We start from the raw sequence: 15,059 nt of genomic DNA on the forward strand, positions 1-15,059 counted from the left end.
GAAAAACATAAATGAATCTTTTTTAACTCAAGCACGTAACTATTGGAAAGAAAAATGAAAATATAAAACAAAGGTTACGAAGAAAATTACACCCACACATATCATTTATCATAAAAGTATCAATTTTTTTGAACCGGAAGGTCCTTACGATATCATTTTAAATTCAGCAATGAAAATAACTATGGAGGGCACTAAATAAATGAAATCTAATCTTTAGAAAAAGAAAGTAAAGCCGATACATAAAGATTACTGAAAGCATATCAAGAAATACTTATGACGTTAATACATAACTGGAAAATGGAACCGTATCTATAATCACATGTGTATTAATGCTAAATTAGTCACTTTATATGTATTGCATTACAAACCTTTTCGAAGCATCGGTGTTTGTAGAAGTATTCCATTTTTCTTTTATATATTTTGTCACAATTTTGTTCATTTGTGTTTGATTTTCCGTTAACTGAAAAGGTAAACACAAATGTGTAAAGTCTATAAAGGTATATTTATTTTATTGATATTAGATTTTAATATTATTAAATTCAGAAAGATATAAAACATAGAGACTGAAATTTGACATTAAAAATTAATTAAGAGTTTGTTAATTGACTAATTACACCTTATGTAAGAATCCTGGGTTTTAAGTTGTTGGTAGCCAGTGTATTTTCACCAATTTACTGTTATAAAATGAATATCGTTCATTTTTAAGGCCGCTGGGGTATATACAAAAAGGATAAGCCTTTTTTACCCTCTCTGCCGTGGTATTTGCCAACACATACTTTATCCGACTGTACTCTTGTAACGTCACGATCATTAATGCGTTTTTGAACGTTAACATGCGGTGTAATTAAACAGATATAGCATGTTCTTGATGGGTATTTGCGAAAAATACCAGTCTTGTGAATGAATTTCCCCCGCCTTACGGCTCGGGAAATTTAACAGTCTCTCGACTGGTATTTTACGCAAATACCCCTCCTTAACATGATATATCTGTTCAAAATCGAGCATAATGCATGTATTCTTCTTTCAATTGGTTAAACGCAGTCAGCTAATCACTGCCACATAAATGCTTTGTTTTATTTGAAAAACACAAATGACATACAACAGGAAGATATATATATACTAAAAACATGAAAAAAACAATAGATACATGCAATAAATAATCAAATATTGAAGAATTACGTAGAGAAATGCAAGCAATTGGAAGTGTATAATAACGAATATAAAGAAAGTCATGTGCTTGACACAGTTATTGAATACAAAAAGTATAATGCCTACGAAAAATGAAAACTCGGTGAACGTGACTTGAATCACAACTAATATTATGTCGTATCAAGAAACACGTACTTCCATGTATTTCACTAAATCACATTTCAATTAAAAAACCCATGTATCTATCCTTTAAAAAGTATAAGTATCCTTCAGGTGTGCATAACACATAACAGATATATGAAGATGTGGTAGATAGAGAATTTTACGCTTACTGTCATCCAATCAGAACCATTGATCAGATATAAAATAATTGCATTATAATAGACAACTACTGAACATCAGATTCCTGACTCAGAAAATGTGCAAACAATTGCAGCGGGATTAAAATAAGTTAATCAGACATCAGATTTTTTTTTTGGAAAACAATTGTCTTAGCCATATTTAGTGCAAAACAACAAAATATTGTTCCCGCAAAAAGCTCATTTTGATATCTTGTCATTGATGTACATGTACAAATGATAGCATATAATATTATACTACAAACAAAAGTAATATTACAAAACACTGAACCCCGATGAAAGTTCCTTAGCAAATGGCAAAATCAAATGACAAAATGTTATTACAAAGATTAGTAATGTGCATAACATATATTTTAGTGTGAAAAAGTTGTTCACATATTTTCCGATCAAACTATTATGTGTGCAATTCGTATACCGCTAATATCAAAGGTATATTCGGTTTGGTCGACTATATAAAACATGATCATATAGTAGTTAAAAAAAAAGATAACAAAAGCATTCCTCTCTCTGCATTCACTTCATAGTCGTGTCAAAATATTTTTGTGCTGACATGAATTATTATTGATATGGTTATATTTATAAATTTACTGTTAAAAATTTTATAATTTTTGAAATACTAAGGCTTTTCTATCTCAGGCATAGATTACCTTAGCTGGATTTGGCAAAACATTTTGGAATTTTGGTCCTCAATGCTCTTCAACTTCGTACTTTATTTGGTCGTATTAACTTTTTTGGATTCGAGCATCACTGATAAGTCTTTTGTAGACGAAACGCGCGTCTGGCGTATATACAAACTTTAGTCCTGGTATCTATGATGAGTTTATTGATTAAATTTCATATTTCGTTTGATCCAATACAATGACACGGTTATGGACTAGTAAAATAACAATTACATAAGAATCTACACGTACACGTTAATCCACTCAAAACAAAAGAGTTGTTTTACTCCAAAAGTACCTTTACAAAGAAAAGTTAAAGCTATGAAACTTTATAGACATTTTACATGTTTGTTTATTATATTATAAAGGTAGTGTGCAAACTAGTTTAAATCTGGCACCTTCAATGTATGACTTACTCCTCGATCAAAACCATGAAAATTGAAAGTGAAGAAAAATTATGTAGAATTCATAAAAGTAATCCCTACAACTTTAACACAGCGTATGTGTTGTACTTTTTCCGTACAATAAAGTAACATACCGCTTTTGTCATTTCTTCTATTGATTTCATCTCTTTTACTTGGCATATCGTCTGAAAAATGTATATGATATTATATAAACTGATATTTTGAAGTCTTCTTTTGAAATTTATTTGTAATGAACCAGTTTTTAAACATCCATTAGTATATTCAGGTCTAAATAGGCTCCACCAAACATATAAATAGAAAACAATACCTGATTACTTTAAAGATCAAAACTACAACTTTCATTGCATATAAATGTATATTAAACACGTCTAGTGTGAACACAAAAGGATAAGTGTTTTTTTATTTTTTATTTTATATCAAATCATTTTAAAAAACCGTTGTGTGTAAAAAAAAAAAGTATCCACCACATTATTGCTACCGTGTTAGTCTGAGTGCAAGAATAAATTTATACCTATTTCAGAGGCCAACTCCTCACACTGTTCTACCTATATTTTTTTCACTTTTCAGTAAGATTTCAAACATTTACATTGTACATCTGAAATAACCACAATGATGTTATTCTTTGAAGATTATTTCCCTTTCCCGGCTTTGTTATTTGTGCAGGAACTTTTGTAATAGGCTGCATGTAACTTTTCATGTAATAACGTCTAACTACTGATTTCAACTTAGAACCTTTAAACACAAAAAATTGCACGCATATTGCTTGCAACCTTTTATTGATCCTACCATTGGTCGTTACCGCAGCGAGAAAATCGTGGGCTTTAATTGGCCTCTATACAACACTGTATACAAGTAGATATCTTCAAAGACATAATATTAATGATTCAAATTAAAGCAAAAAGACACACGCAATAACACAACTTACAAGGTTATTTACACACAATGATGACATGTTAATAATTTTGTACAATTGGGTTTCTTACCGTCTTTGTCATTTCTCTGATCGTTTCTTCCATCTTTTCTAGTCTATGTTTTGTCTGAAAAAGATATACAATAAACTGAGATTCTGACATTATTTGTATGGAATCAATTCTAACAAAAAGCATATGCAACGTCAAAGATTGTTCTTCGATAAACAAACTGTAATAGTTACATCATTGTACATATCTATTCAATTATACTTATATGTCTACTAATTTAATTCAATGATACAGTAACAGAAATGCCAAAAAATTTATATCAAAACATTTAAACAATATACTCTCCTATAGATTTTACTATGCCCATAACTTAGCATAAACTGGATACAAGATTATATCAATCACTGAAGATGTGGGTTAAAAACTATCCAAACAGTATAATGAAAATTAAACAAATACATCGGAAATCAATATTTAGATAGTGATGAAATTGAACGTAATGTCCCACACACTGTTTAGAAAGCCTTCAAACTCAGAAAAGAAGGAGCAATCAAAACTATGCTATGTGATTCGACAGAATAAACAAGCTATTTTACCCTTTAGATAACATTTAAACAAACCCGATATCAAAGAGGGACGAGAGATACTAGAGGGTAGGTCAAACTCATAGAAAGAAAATAACTGACAACGCCATGGCTAAAAATAAATAGACAAACAGACAAATAATAGTATAGAAGACACAACATAGAAAACTAAAGACTTAGCAACAAGAACCCAATCAAAAACTTGTGCTGATCTCAGGTGCTCCAAAAAAGATGAACCATCTGGCTAATAAGATCAATTTTAGCAAGTAGTCCTACCAAATGTATATACAGCAAAACAATATCCGACTACCTTACGATAAAACTCTCATGACATATACACATTTTAGTAATTTTTTTCTAGTATGATGATTTATTACTGTTAGGTAGCACTCCACAGTTAGGTGTGTAGTTTCGCATTTTGGCCCCTGTGGATTTTTAAAATATGAGAGCTAGTGTGCAATAAAATTCATTTTTAGATAGCTGAGTATTAAAATAGCCTTTGTATTGGGTTTATATGAACAACAAGGTTATGTAATGTATGTAATATAGGCTGTTTTCTGTATGACAGTCCGTATTTGCATGTCCATATCATACATTGGTCCGGCAATTATTGTAATGTTATTTTCCAACTTTTTATCGCACGAACTTTGTGATTGGATTTTACGAAAAAATGAGGCAAAAGACACCCATTTTTTATTTGATCATTAGGGAGATTTATGAAAACAGTTTTTAAAAAGGTATCACTCAAAGGCATTGAAATTCTAGTTTGATCCAAATTTTGGGGGGATATGTGACATGTTCACCCCCCTTTTTGCAATATTTTATGGTAAATAAATGCAGAATGTTGCCATGGATACACATAAAAGGAATTAATTTTCACCCTTTTAACTTTTGAAAATCAAATCCATGGAAGATACTGATTACATGCATATGCACATGTACAACACAAACAGTTAGGTTAATGTATTAGAAATCCAGGAATAGGAGATGATAAAACATTTTGGGGCTCATTTTTAATTTTATTTTCTAACTGTGGAGTGCTACCTTATATCACACTCCGGAAATTACGGATCTGCCCGTCATTAGGTCGAATTGTATTTTTGATGTTTGCCACACGGCCAAACCAAACAAACTTTTCTTTGGCATTCAACCCTCTACAGGGTGAGTTGTTTGTTAAACATACTGTAGTTTATAACCTTCATTTGTATGTCCGATATATGTATTTAAAGTCTAAGTTCAGTCCTTTTGAGTTTAATTGTGATTTCAAACGATTCTCAGGAGACATATCTCATGTCACACTTACTTTGTATTTTACATGTTAAATTAAGCATTCCACTGTTAATATGATGGTTATTTTTATTCCTGCATTTATTATACACCAGTTCTAATCAATTTAAGCTTCTCAATTCTCAATTCTCAATTTTTGATAATACTCAATCAGTTTGTCATAATATATTTTGTATGGATCGCCATTAAAGCCATATATACACCTCGCCAAAAGTTAAGAAACACTTAAATGTTTTTGCTTTTTTTTTTAATTTACTGATTTGTTTCCATATGTTTCGTCAAATCTATTGTTATGGACAGGTAAGAAATTAAGGTTTAAATGTTATTATAACCACAGACTAAATTGTGCCACTTTACGTGCCCGTAGACCAGTCAAACGGCCATTGCTGACTCGTAGGCATCGTCAAGCTTGGCATCAGTGGTCACGTGGTCACCGCAAGTAGACATTGAGACAGTGGATTCAAGCCCATTGGGCAGATTTCTCATACATCATCTTGATGGGTGCATGCGCGTTTTGGCGTGCTCAAAATACAGCATACAGGAAAACAGAACATTTTTGTAACTACAGCGTTTGATGGTGGTGGTTTGACAGTTAGGGGATGCTTTTAAATCGACTGCAAAATCGACCTTTATGTTCTGAATGGGACTATGGTGGGTAAAAAATATGGCGATAATATCATCCGGGATATCGTTGTGCAACATTTTGACAATGACAATCTTGCACCTAGACCAATATCCATGGACAATCATGCTAGGACACACAGAGCACGCATTGTTTCAGATTATTTACGCCAGAAGGCAATTGACAATATTCCGTAGTCTCCCCAAATCACCGGATATGAATCCCGTTGAGCATGCCTGGGATGATATTGGTCGAAAAATCAATAACAGGGTTCCAAAATGTTAGAATTTACAGAAACAACGAGCAGCTTTGATTGGAAAATTGCAAATAATTCCCGTTAGAACATAACGACGCTAAGTTAAAAACATGAGACGACTTGTGGAGGAACTTTTCCGAAAGGTCGGAGGTTACACTCGCTACTGACCTAAATTGTACTTTAATGTATTCACAAATTTTCACTCTCCAGTTTTGAAATGAATTTTGTGTATAGGGCAGGGCAATGTTTTAACAACTGTACGTTATGTTGAAACTTTATCTTGTATTTTATGTAGCCATTGTACAACCATTTGCCAAAAATGAAATAGTAAAAATTTCAATCATGAAAATAGTCCAAACTTTTTACTTTTGAATTAACATTATATAGGTTAACTTATAAAACACAAATTCTGTTCATTGTATAGATATTTCAATTAGTTATGCGTTCAGTGAAAAACAATTCCGGAAATTTATCAGGTGTTGGTTAACTTTTGGCGAGGTGTATATTTCGACGTACGTTTTTCTTAAAACAGTATGTGTATGGAACGCTTTTTGTGTTATAATTTTGTTATTCAAGATGTTATTTTATGGCACTTTTTTTTTTTTTATCATTTTTTGTTGTTTCATAATATAGACATATTTTTCAGTGTATAGACAACATTGTTGATATTAATTGTACTTTTATTTTGTGAACATTGTGCACATTATATTTCATTTTTGTTTATTTTAAGTTTTTTACCCTCTCTGGAGGTCTGCAATAAAAAGATAGTAACTCAGGTTTCAGCGTATCTTTGACATTAAAATTACCTATTTAAGTAAGCATTTCCTCACAATAAGTCCAACCTATAACTTTTAAATTTCATATCAAGATTGCAAACGAATTTAAATTATACTCCTGTTATAACCATGAAAATGCTATTTTATGAGGATCATTTCACATTTAAAGGCTTGTTTTTTAAGAAATTTTGCGAAAGTCTAAATATTTTTATGTAATGATGTTTTCATACAGTTAATAATTCAAAACTTTAGAACACAGAAAATTCGATTAATATTGCAACTGTTTGTCACCTTTTATAGAATTCCAAACATGAGATATTTGTCATATTTTAAGAATGATTCAATGATAAGTTTAATCAATTGCAACTACGCCTGCAGTGTTTTTACTCACATACGGACGGATGAATGCGGTCATAAACTGTAATTTTTATAAAATTCCACAAATGAAATATTTGTCAAAATTCAAAAATAAAGTCAATCAAAACTTGTTGGTGTAATCAACAACGCCTGCAGATTTTTACTCACGTATGGAAAGATGAATTCGAAAATAGACTTTACAAAAATATACGTTAGGCAGACATTGAGACGATTTTTGTTTAAGGTTCAATAAACATGTTTTGTTCAGACAAGACATGTAGTGGTTTTTGGGACTAGAAAGAGTAGAAAAAATGTCAAGGCCACCATTGGTCGTAAACCTAGCGAAAAATCCCATACTTGACGGCGGCATTATCTGGCCTCTAAACAACAATGCATACATTCAGTGATATGGACGCCAAATTTAATTCCGATACATTCGAATGAAACAACATACCAAAAGACACACACAAACAAGTCTTCCAATGGAAGGTAGATATTTAATTCTATTTCGATACCTACGAATATCAATTTTGTACAATTAAGTTACATACCGTTTGTTTTACTTCTTCTATCGTTTCTTCTATCTTTTCTAGTTGGATTTTTGTCTGAAAAGGTATACAATACATGTTTATATGTTGTCGTTTGGGCTTGTATTATATTTGACTTTTGGTTTATAAAGTCAGTTCGCCCTATTGTGAGTCTTTTGAAGTAAATCAAATGGCCTTCCAAATACCGTTTCGATTCCCAATATTGCAACATTATTGTATTCTGTTTGGTATCTAATTATCAATTAAAATCCATTTTGTAACAGCAGTGATGGTGATACATGTCACTGTCTGTGTACATTCTGTATATACAACTCGTCTAAAAATCAACCCAACAATGTTAGATCTGTAAATTTGCTTTTGCAAATATTTTGTTCTTCCCTCGCCGGGATTCGAACCCATTGTTTTGTTTGAGGACTGCCCTCCATGCAGTTATAACATCTAAACTGTCACAACCTTTGGAAAATTGGAGTTGTGCCAGTTCACATCGCAAATAACTATTTTTATTTGGCATATCTTTGTTATCTTTGCGCCTGTGGTAAATTGTATAAATTTCAAGATTTTGATAGTTTTTTAGTTTGAATATATTGACATGATTCATTTGACATCGTCCTATTATTGAAAAAGGATATCTGTTATCCGAAATATCTAATATTTGTTCATTTTAGAGATATTTAATGGTGATGTTGTACCCTTTTCGACTTGTTATATATACATGTTTGTGGCTTAACATCGTGGCCACAAGTTAAATTTCTTTTCTGTTTAGTATTAAATTTATATGAAGATCCATTTTGTTACATCTTGTGATCAATTTTATTTGGCAATCGCCAATGGCAGTCAGCAGGGTTAAAAAAACATCAGTTGTTCGACCTGTTAGTCAAATTCGTTTTGTTTAAATATACTTTTTCACTTTTTTGGTCTTATGGAAAATGTTGTTTGTGCTGTTTTTAGACCCTTCTACAAATACATATAAAAATTGCGGTTTTTATCCAACGCAATCATAGGTTTGAACGTAGTTTTCAATTTCGACTCGTTTATATATATATATATAACTCGTCTAAACATCAACCCAACAATGTTAGATCTGTAAATTTTGAAGGCACCTACGTCTGAGTCAGTGACAATGTCTATGTTGCATTGGAAAGTACATTATGTACACAGCCATGTATCACCATCATTGATGGCGATCCGATGGATACATCTGTTGTAAAGTTGTCACCTACTCAGACGTACTTATTGCTCAATGTCTATGTTGCATTGGAAAGTACATTATGTACACAGCCATGTATCACCATCATTGATGGCGATCCGATGGATACATCTGTTGTAGAGTTGTCACTGACTCAGACGTACTTATATATATATCTTTGCAGTGCAGGCGATTTGGTGTCACGATATCACAGTAGCATGGGTTCGAATCCCGGCGAGGGAAGAACCAAAAATTTGCGAAAGCAAATTTAAAGATCTAACATTGTTGGGTTGATGTTTAGACGAGTTGTATATACATTATGTACACAGCCATGTATCACCATCATTGATGGCGATGATGATTGTTGATGATGATGATTGTTCTTAAGGTAATATATATATATATATATATACAACTCGTCTAAACATCAACCCAACAATGTTAGATCTGTAAATTTGCTTTCGCAAATTTTTGGTTCTTCCCTCGCCGGGATTCGAACCCATGCTACTGTGATATCGTGACACCAAATCGCCTGCACTGCAGCCGTCCCGCTAGACCACACGACCACCTGGGCTCTCAAAAAAAGAGCTTTCGCTGGCCGTGTGTTACCTTTCCTCGTCAGTTTTAATCTAGCGGCGTACTACAGTACATGATATATAAGGCATGAAGATGTTATTGTTACAGATCAGCTAAATTATCTATAGTAAAGGATCCTACAAATTAATGTAATATACAGTCACAGAAAATAATTATATTTATAAGTACGTCTGAGTCAGTGACAACTCTACAACAGATGTATCCATCGGATCGCCATCTATATAATGCCTAACAATGGAATTTTAACACACTATTTGGTATGTAAATATAAGAATCTTTAAAATATTTACAAAACGATGAAAATAAACGCAATTATTCGCTAGACCAACTAGCTTTATCAGGCGTGCATCTATCCAGGTGAAATCGGATGTAGATGATAAGAAACTTTTGCAGCTCAACGTCTATGTTTCACTTAGGTGCCTTGAAAATAAGAAGATTTTGCAGCTCAATGTCTATATTGCATTGGAATTAAGCTGCCTTGAAAATAATAAAATTTTGCAGCTCAATGTATATGTTGCACTTGGATTTAGCTGCCTTGAAAATACATAATTGGTAGTTGAAGTAAGCAACGTCCATTGACCAATATTACGGGATAAAAAGGACGAAGTTATGTTTTAAATTATTCTCTATCCTTCCTGTATCTTTTCTCGTCTTTTTCGTTAAGACCATCAGGTTCTAAAGTTTGGAGTTGGTGGATCCAAAAGTTTTCTCTTCTCCTTTTCGTCGTGGTGTCCCACTCGGTGTTGACTTCTATAATTCGAAAAGTAACATTCTCAAAAGGATGTTTCGTTGAACGAAGATGTCTTGTGAGAGGACAGTTTTTGTTGTTTTTTTTACGATGAACGATGGTTTTTTAGCCGAATATTAAATGTGTCCATTGTTTCTCCCACATACTGAATGCCACAAGTGTCACATGTTAATATATAAATTGAGTTCTCCGTTTTACAGTTGGAATTAGAGTAGATGGTATAATTTTGTTTAGTAACGGAGCTGATGAAAGAACTGCTTGTATTGGCAGCTTTACAACACAAACAATTCCTTTGACCACATTGTTTGTAGCAACCGGGCGATGGAGTAGGCTGCTTTGCTAATACAAATGTCACTAATTTGTCACGGATGTTTTTATGTCTTCTGAAGGCCATGACTGGTGGTGATGAAAATACTTTTTTTTAGATTTAAATCATTTTCTATAATTTTCCAATGCTTCTGAACAATGGATGACACATTTTTAAAATCAGGATGGTAAGTGAGTACAAGGGGTGTTCTGTTAGCTGCTTTATTCTTATCTAAGTTCTTGGCGACTAGTTATGCTTGCTCTTTCGAAAGCGCTATCAATGATGTTGTTATCGTATCCTCGAACAACTAAATGTTTACGAAGTTGTCCAAGTCTAGCATTTTTCGTATTTTCAGAAGAGCATATTCTCTTAATTCGCAATGCCTGGCTGAATGGGATACCACGGGAGCAGTGTTTAGGATGGCAACTTTTAGGAGAAAGGAATTGATGTTTGTCTGTTTGTTTGGTATGCAGGTCCGTCATAATGGTTCCGTTCTTGATGTAACTCGTAGTATCGAGGAAGTTTATTTTCTCCATAGAGGATTCATACGTAAATTTTATTGAATGGTGGAAAGAGTTACAGTGTTCTAGAAATTCATTAAGATGTTCTTGTGAATATGTCCATTTGAAATCAATATCGTCAATGAATCGGAACCATGATAAGGGCTGATATGGAGCACTAGACAAGAGGCATTTTTCAAGTTGGCCCTTAAATATGTTGGCATATGACGGGGCCATTTTTGTGCCCATACTAGTACTGTCTATCTGGAGATAGTGTTTTGCATTGAAAGAGAAGTTGTTATTATCCAGTACTAGTTTAAGAAGTGTAACAAGGCACTCAGTAGGAGGATTTTTTTCACTACGAGTGTTCTATGCCTCTTCACACGCTGCTATTCCTTCGTCTTCTGGAATGTTGGTATATAAAGAAGACACGTCCATGGATGCAAGTATAGTATTGCTAGGTAAAGGATTGAGGCTTTCCATTTTCTTAAGATAATCAGTTGTTTCTTGTATGAATGAGGGTAGTTCTTTCACATGAGGTCTATAGAATATTTATAGGCATTTATATATATATATACAACTCGTCTAAACATCAACCCAACAATGTTAGATCTGTAAATTTGCTTTCGCAAATTTTTGGTTCTTCCCTCGCCGGGATTCGAACCCATGCTACTGTGATATCGTGACACCAAATCGCCTGCACTGCAGCCGTCCCGCTAGACCACACGACCACCTGGGCTCTCAGAAAAGAGCTTTCGCTGGCCGTGTGTTACCTTTCCTCGTCAGTTTTAATCTAGCGGCGTACTACAGTACATGATATATAAGGCATGAAGATGTTATTGTTACAGATCAGCTAAATTATCTATAGTAAAGGATCATACAAATTAATGTAATATACAGTCACAGAAATATATATATATATATAATTAAACTTTACGCATCTGATAATTCAATTCAATGATATGATAACAGAAGCAGTAAGTGACAAATACATTAAACATTTAGATATTTTTATGACAAAGGGAAATCCACACAAAACAAGTGAGTCATGGTATTTTTCTGACTTCTTTTTTAATAGAAAAATCTATGAGTGATAGTGCAATAAAATAACCAAATAAGAAATGCTAGTACTTTGTAAGAAAGTTTTTGACAATTGTGCAGATGTGCTCATATAATATAAACCCGATGCGTTTTTTTTTCCTACCGTATGAATGAAGATTCAAGGCTTTAGTTTCTACATCCAAGGCTTTGAAAATGATAACAAACGCGTTGAAAATGGTAACTAAACATGTTTTTAGTAAAACCCAACCCATTAAAACTATACATAAACGTGTTGACATTTCATTCGGTATGTTTAAATCGTCAATGACACGAACTGCCACTCGTAGAGTTGAAATTTTTCATAACAATTTTTCAGATTGAACATAGGTTGCGAAAAAGCTTAATGTTTTTAACAGGTCATCATCCTTTTAAACAACACAACATAGTGTAAAAGTCTATGCAAAAAGTACAATGACAAAAAATCCACAATTTCTAGATATTAAGTTTCTATATGTTGATTGAGTACATACGGAATAAACATGTACATTGATCATTGACAACTTGAGGACGATTTCCTCTTATAGTGAGTACCACATTTTTTATGTTATTTCGAATAGACAGAAACAATATTACAGTCATTTCTTATAATTTAATTCTAAATTCATTTTTAAACTGGAGTAAATCATGAAAAAACGTTGATGACGTCACGGTCAAATGCCAAAATTATGTATAGGAGCTGAAAAAACGAAATAATGTCAGCCAATCAGAAGACCGGTTACATCCAAAATTTAACTTTTAAAAAATATTAACGCTTACCGTAATTGCATCAATAGCCGAGAGATCTATTTTACTGAAATAGAAAAGAAAATAGCCAAGTTATATATAGTAAGCATATTTTAAGACAGAAAACATAATGTTACATAAAAGCACCTTTTAAATACTTTGAATATACGACATTTGTACTTGCAAGCTATATTCATTACCGAATATGTTGACACTAGATTTAGTTTGTACTTATATAATTATCTAACATAACCCCTCATAAGCAATTACGAACTTCTATAAATGTGTTATAGTATTGCTCTGTTGTGTTCGATCACCTCAGTATAATTTGTTTTTAGAATTGAATATCGAAAAGTTTTAACACAAACCTAAATTAAATGCAGTTTATAATATTTGCAATATATTTGTTAAAGCTTATACGAGTTTTCTAGACTATTTCTACATACGAAAATGCCTGTACCAAGTCAGGAGTATGACAGTTGTTTGATGTGTTTGAGCTTTTGATTTTGACATTTGAATAGGGACTTTCCGTTTTGAATTGTCGTCAGAGTTCAGTTTGTTTTGTAATTGTTTGCTTGTTTTAATTACATTAATTAACATCCTACCTTCACAATGAAAGATTGATTGATTGATTGTTGGTTGCTTAACGTCCAGTGGCAAATATTTCATGCATATTCAGGACGAGAACAAGTCCACAATAAATACAATAGGTAGGTTGTTTTAATAGAGGCCATCTAGGATGATGGTCGGGGAAATTTGGACTGCCACTGGAAAATGAGGGTACATGTATATTGGATAGGGACAGAAATTTTGCCTTGCAACAGGCCACCTACGGACCCCTCAAAGAGTTGTTGCAAGGGTTCTTAACGTGCAAAGAGCGTGGCACTCTCTTTACACGAGGCATCGGATTTAACGTCCCCTTCTGACGGACGTGACTGCGAACTTGATACATCCCGCACAGCCAAACGGACGCCCCACTCCAGCAAACGTTTTACTGCCGGTCGGGAGAAGACCAAGTGACCATATTTCTATACCCCAGTCACCCTTGGGGTTCACAATGAAAGATATCACGAAGAAACCACGAAGAAATATTTAGCAATGTTAAAATAAAAACACACAAAATTTACCCTCTGGCTGATTGTACACTATATTTTTCTGCAGAATATGTCGATTCTAACTTTATATCATAATTTGCTTCATAGAGGAAAGCTGAAAATTTAAAAGGCATTGTCTGTTAATGAGTATGTACAATTTTGAAGGTACACTTGAAGCATGGCGAAAATAACATGTAATTGATACTGCATTCAAATGGATGACTGAAAGACTATATTCATACACATATTTAAAGAAGTATTGATTAATCAATAGTACAAAAGTGGTAAGACATGTTTGCGTCTTCCATATATATGAAAAAACTCCTTCTCGTACTCAAAATACATTCTTATACGTATTCAAAATTGCAACTGTCAAAGAAGTTTTATCAGATCATTTCTATGATGTGAAGTGTTCCTGCTTATAAAACGATTGATGCAAATATGTTAACTGAAAAGGATATAATAAATATAAATTTTTTTCCGACGTAGTCGGTATTAGTTTCGGTTTGTGCCCTTTGAACTTAAGGACGCTTAACTATGGCAACATAATACGCATGCTCGAAAATCCTTTCTGTGATTGGACAAAATGCTGTCATGGTGGGTGATTTGGTTGTGTTTGAAAAAACGTCTAGTTAATTATATCGTGATGGAAAGCAAGTGAAAAACTATAAATATTTGAACTAGATCTTACAAAGATTTATATTTTTATTAAATAGCTCTTTGCATCCGTGACAGCTGTTTATTCGGGACAATTATATAATTTTTAATGTAAACTTTGTTGTACGAACGTACATGACTTTTAGAACGCACCTACGCATGTGAGATTTCCGCGGGGTTTTGGTGAATGTAAACAGAAAGATA

At 33.0% G+C, this 15,059-nt stretch overlaps 1 protein-coding gene across 1 annotated transcript in view; it reads right to left on the reverse strand.

The window, feature by feature from the left end:
- The window catches only part of LOC139501741 (transient receptor potential cation channel subfamily M member 2-like), a 59,872-nt gene that overhangs the window by 856 nt on the left and 43,957 nt on the right, over positions 1-15,059 (reverse strand). The window contains exons 21-26 of the mRNA XM_071290886.1: positions 14,232-14,313; positions 13,138-13,171; positions 7,946-7,999; positions 3,576-3,629; positions 2,706-2,756; positions 369-460 (exon numbers count right to left, since the gene is read on the reverse strand). Coding sequence (XP_071146987.1) covers positions 369-460; positions 2,706-2,756; positions 3,576-3,629; positions 7,946-7,999; positions 13,138-13,171; positions 14,232-14,313 — 367 coding nt within the window. The remainder of the gene's footprint in view (positions 1-368; positions 461-2,705; positions 2,757-3,575; positions 3,630-7,945; positions 8,000-13,137; positions 13,172-14,231; positions 14,314-15,059) is intronic.

The sequence above is a fragment of the Mytilus edulis genome, chromosome 13, assembly GCF_963676685.1.
Source record: "Mytilus edulis chromosome 13, xbMytEdul2.2, whole genome shotgun sequence".
NCBI lineage: Eukaryota > Metazoa > Mollusca > Bivalvia > Mytilida > Mytilidae > Mytilus > Mytilus edulis.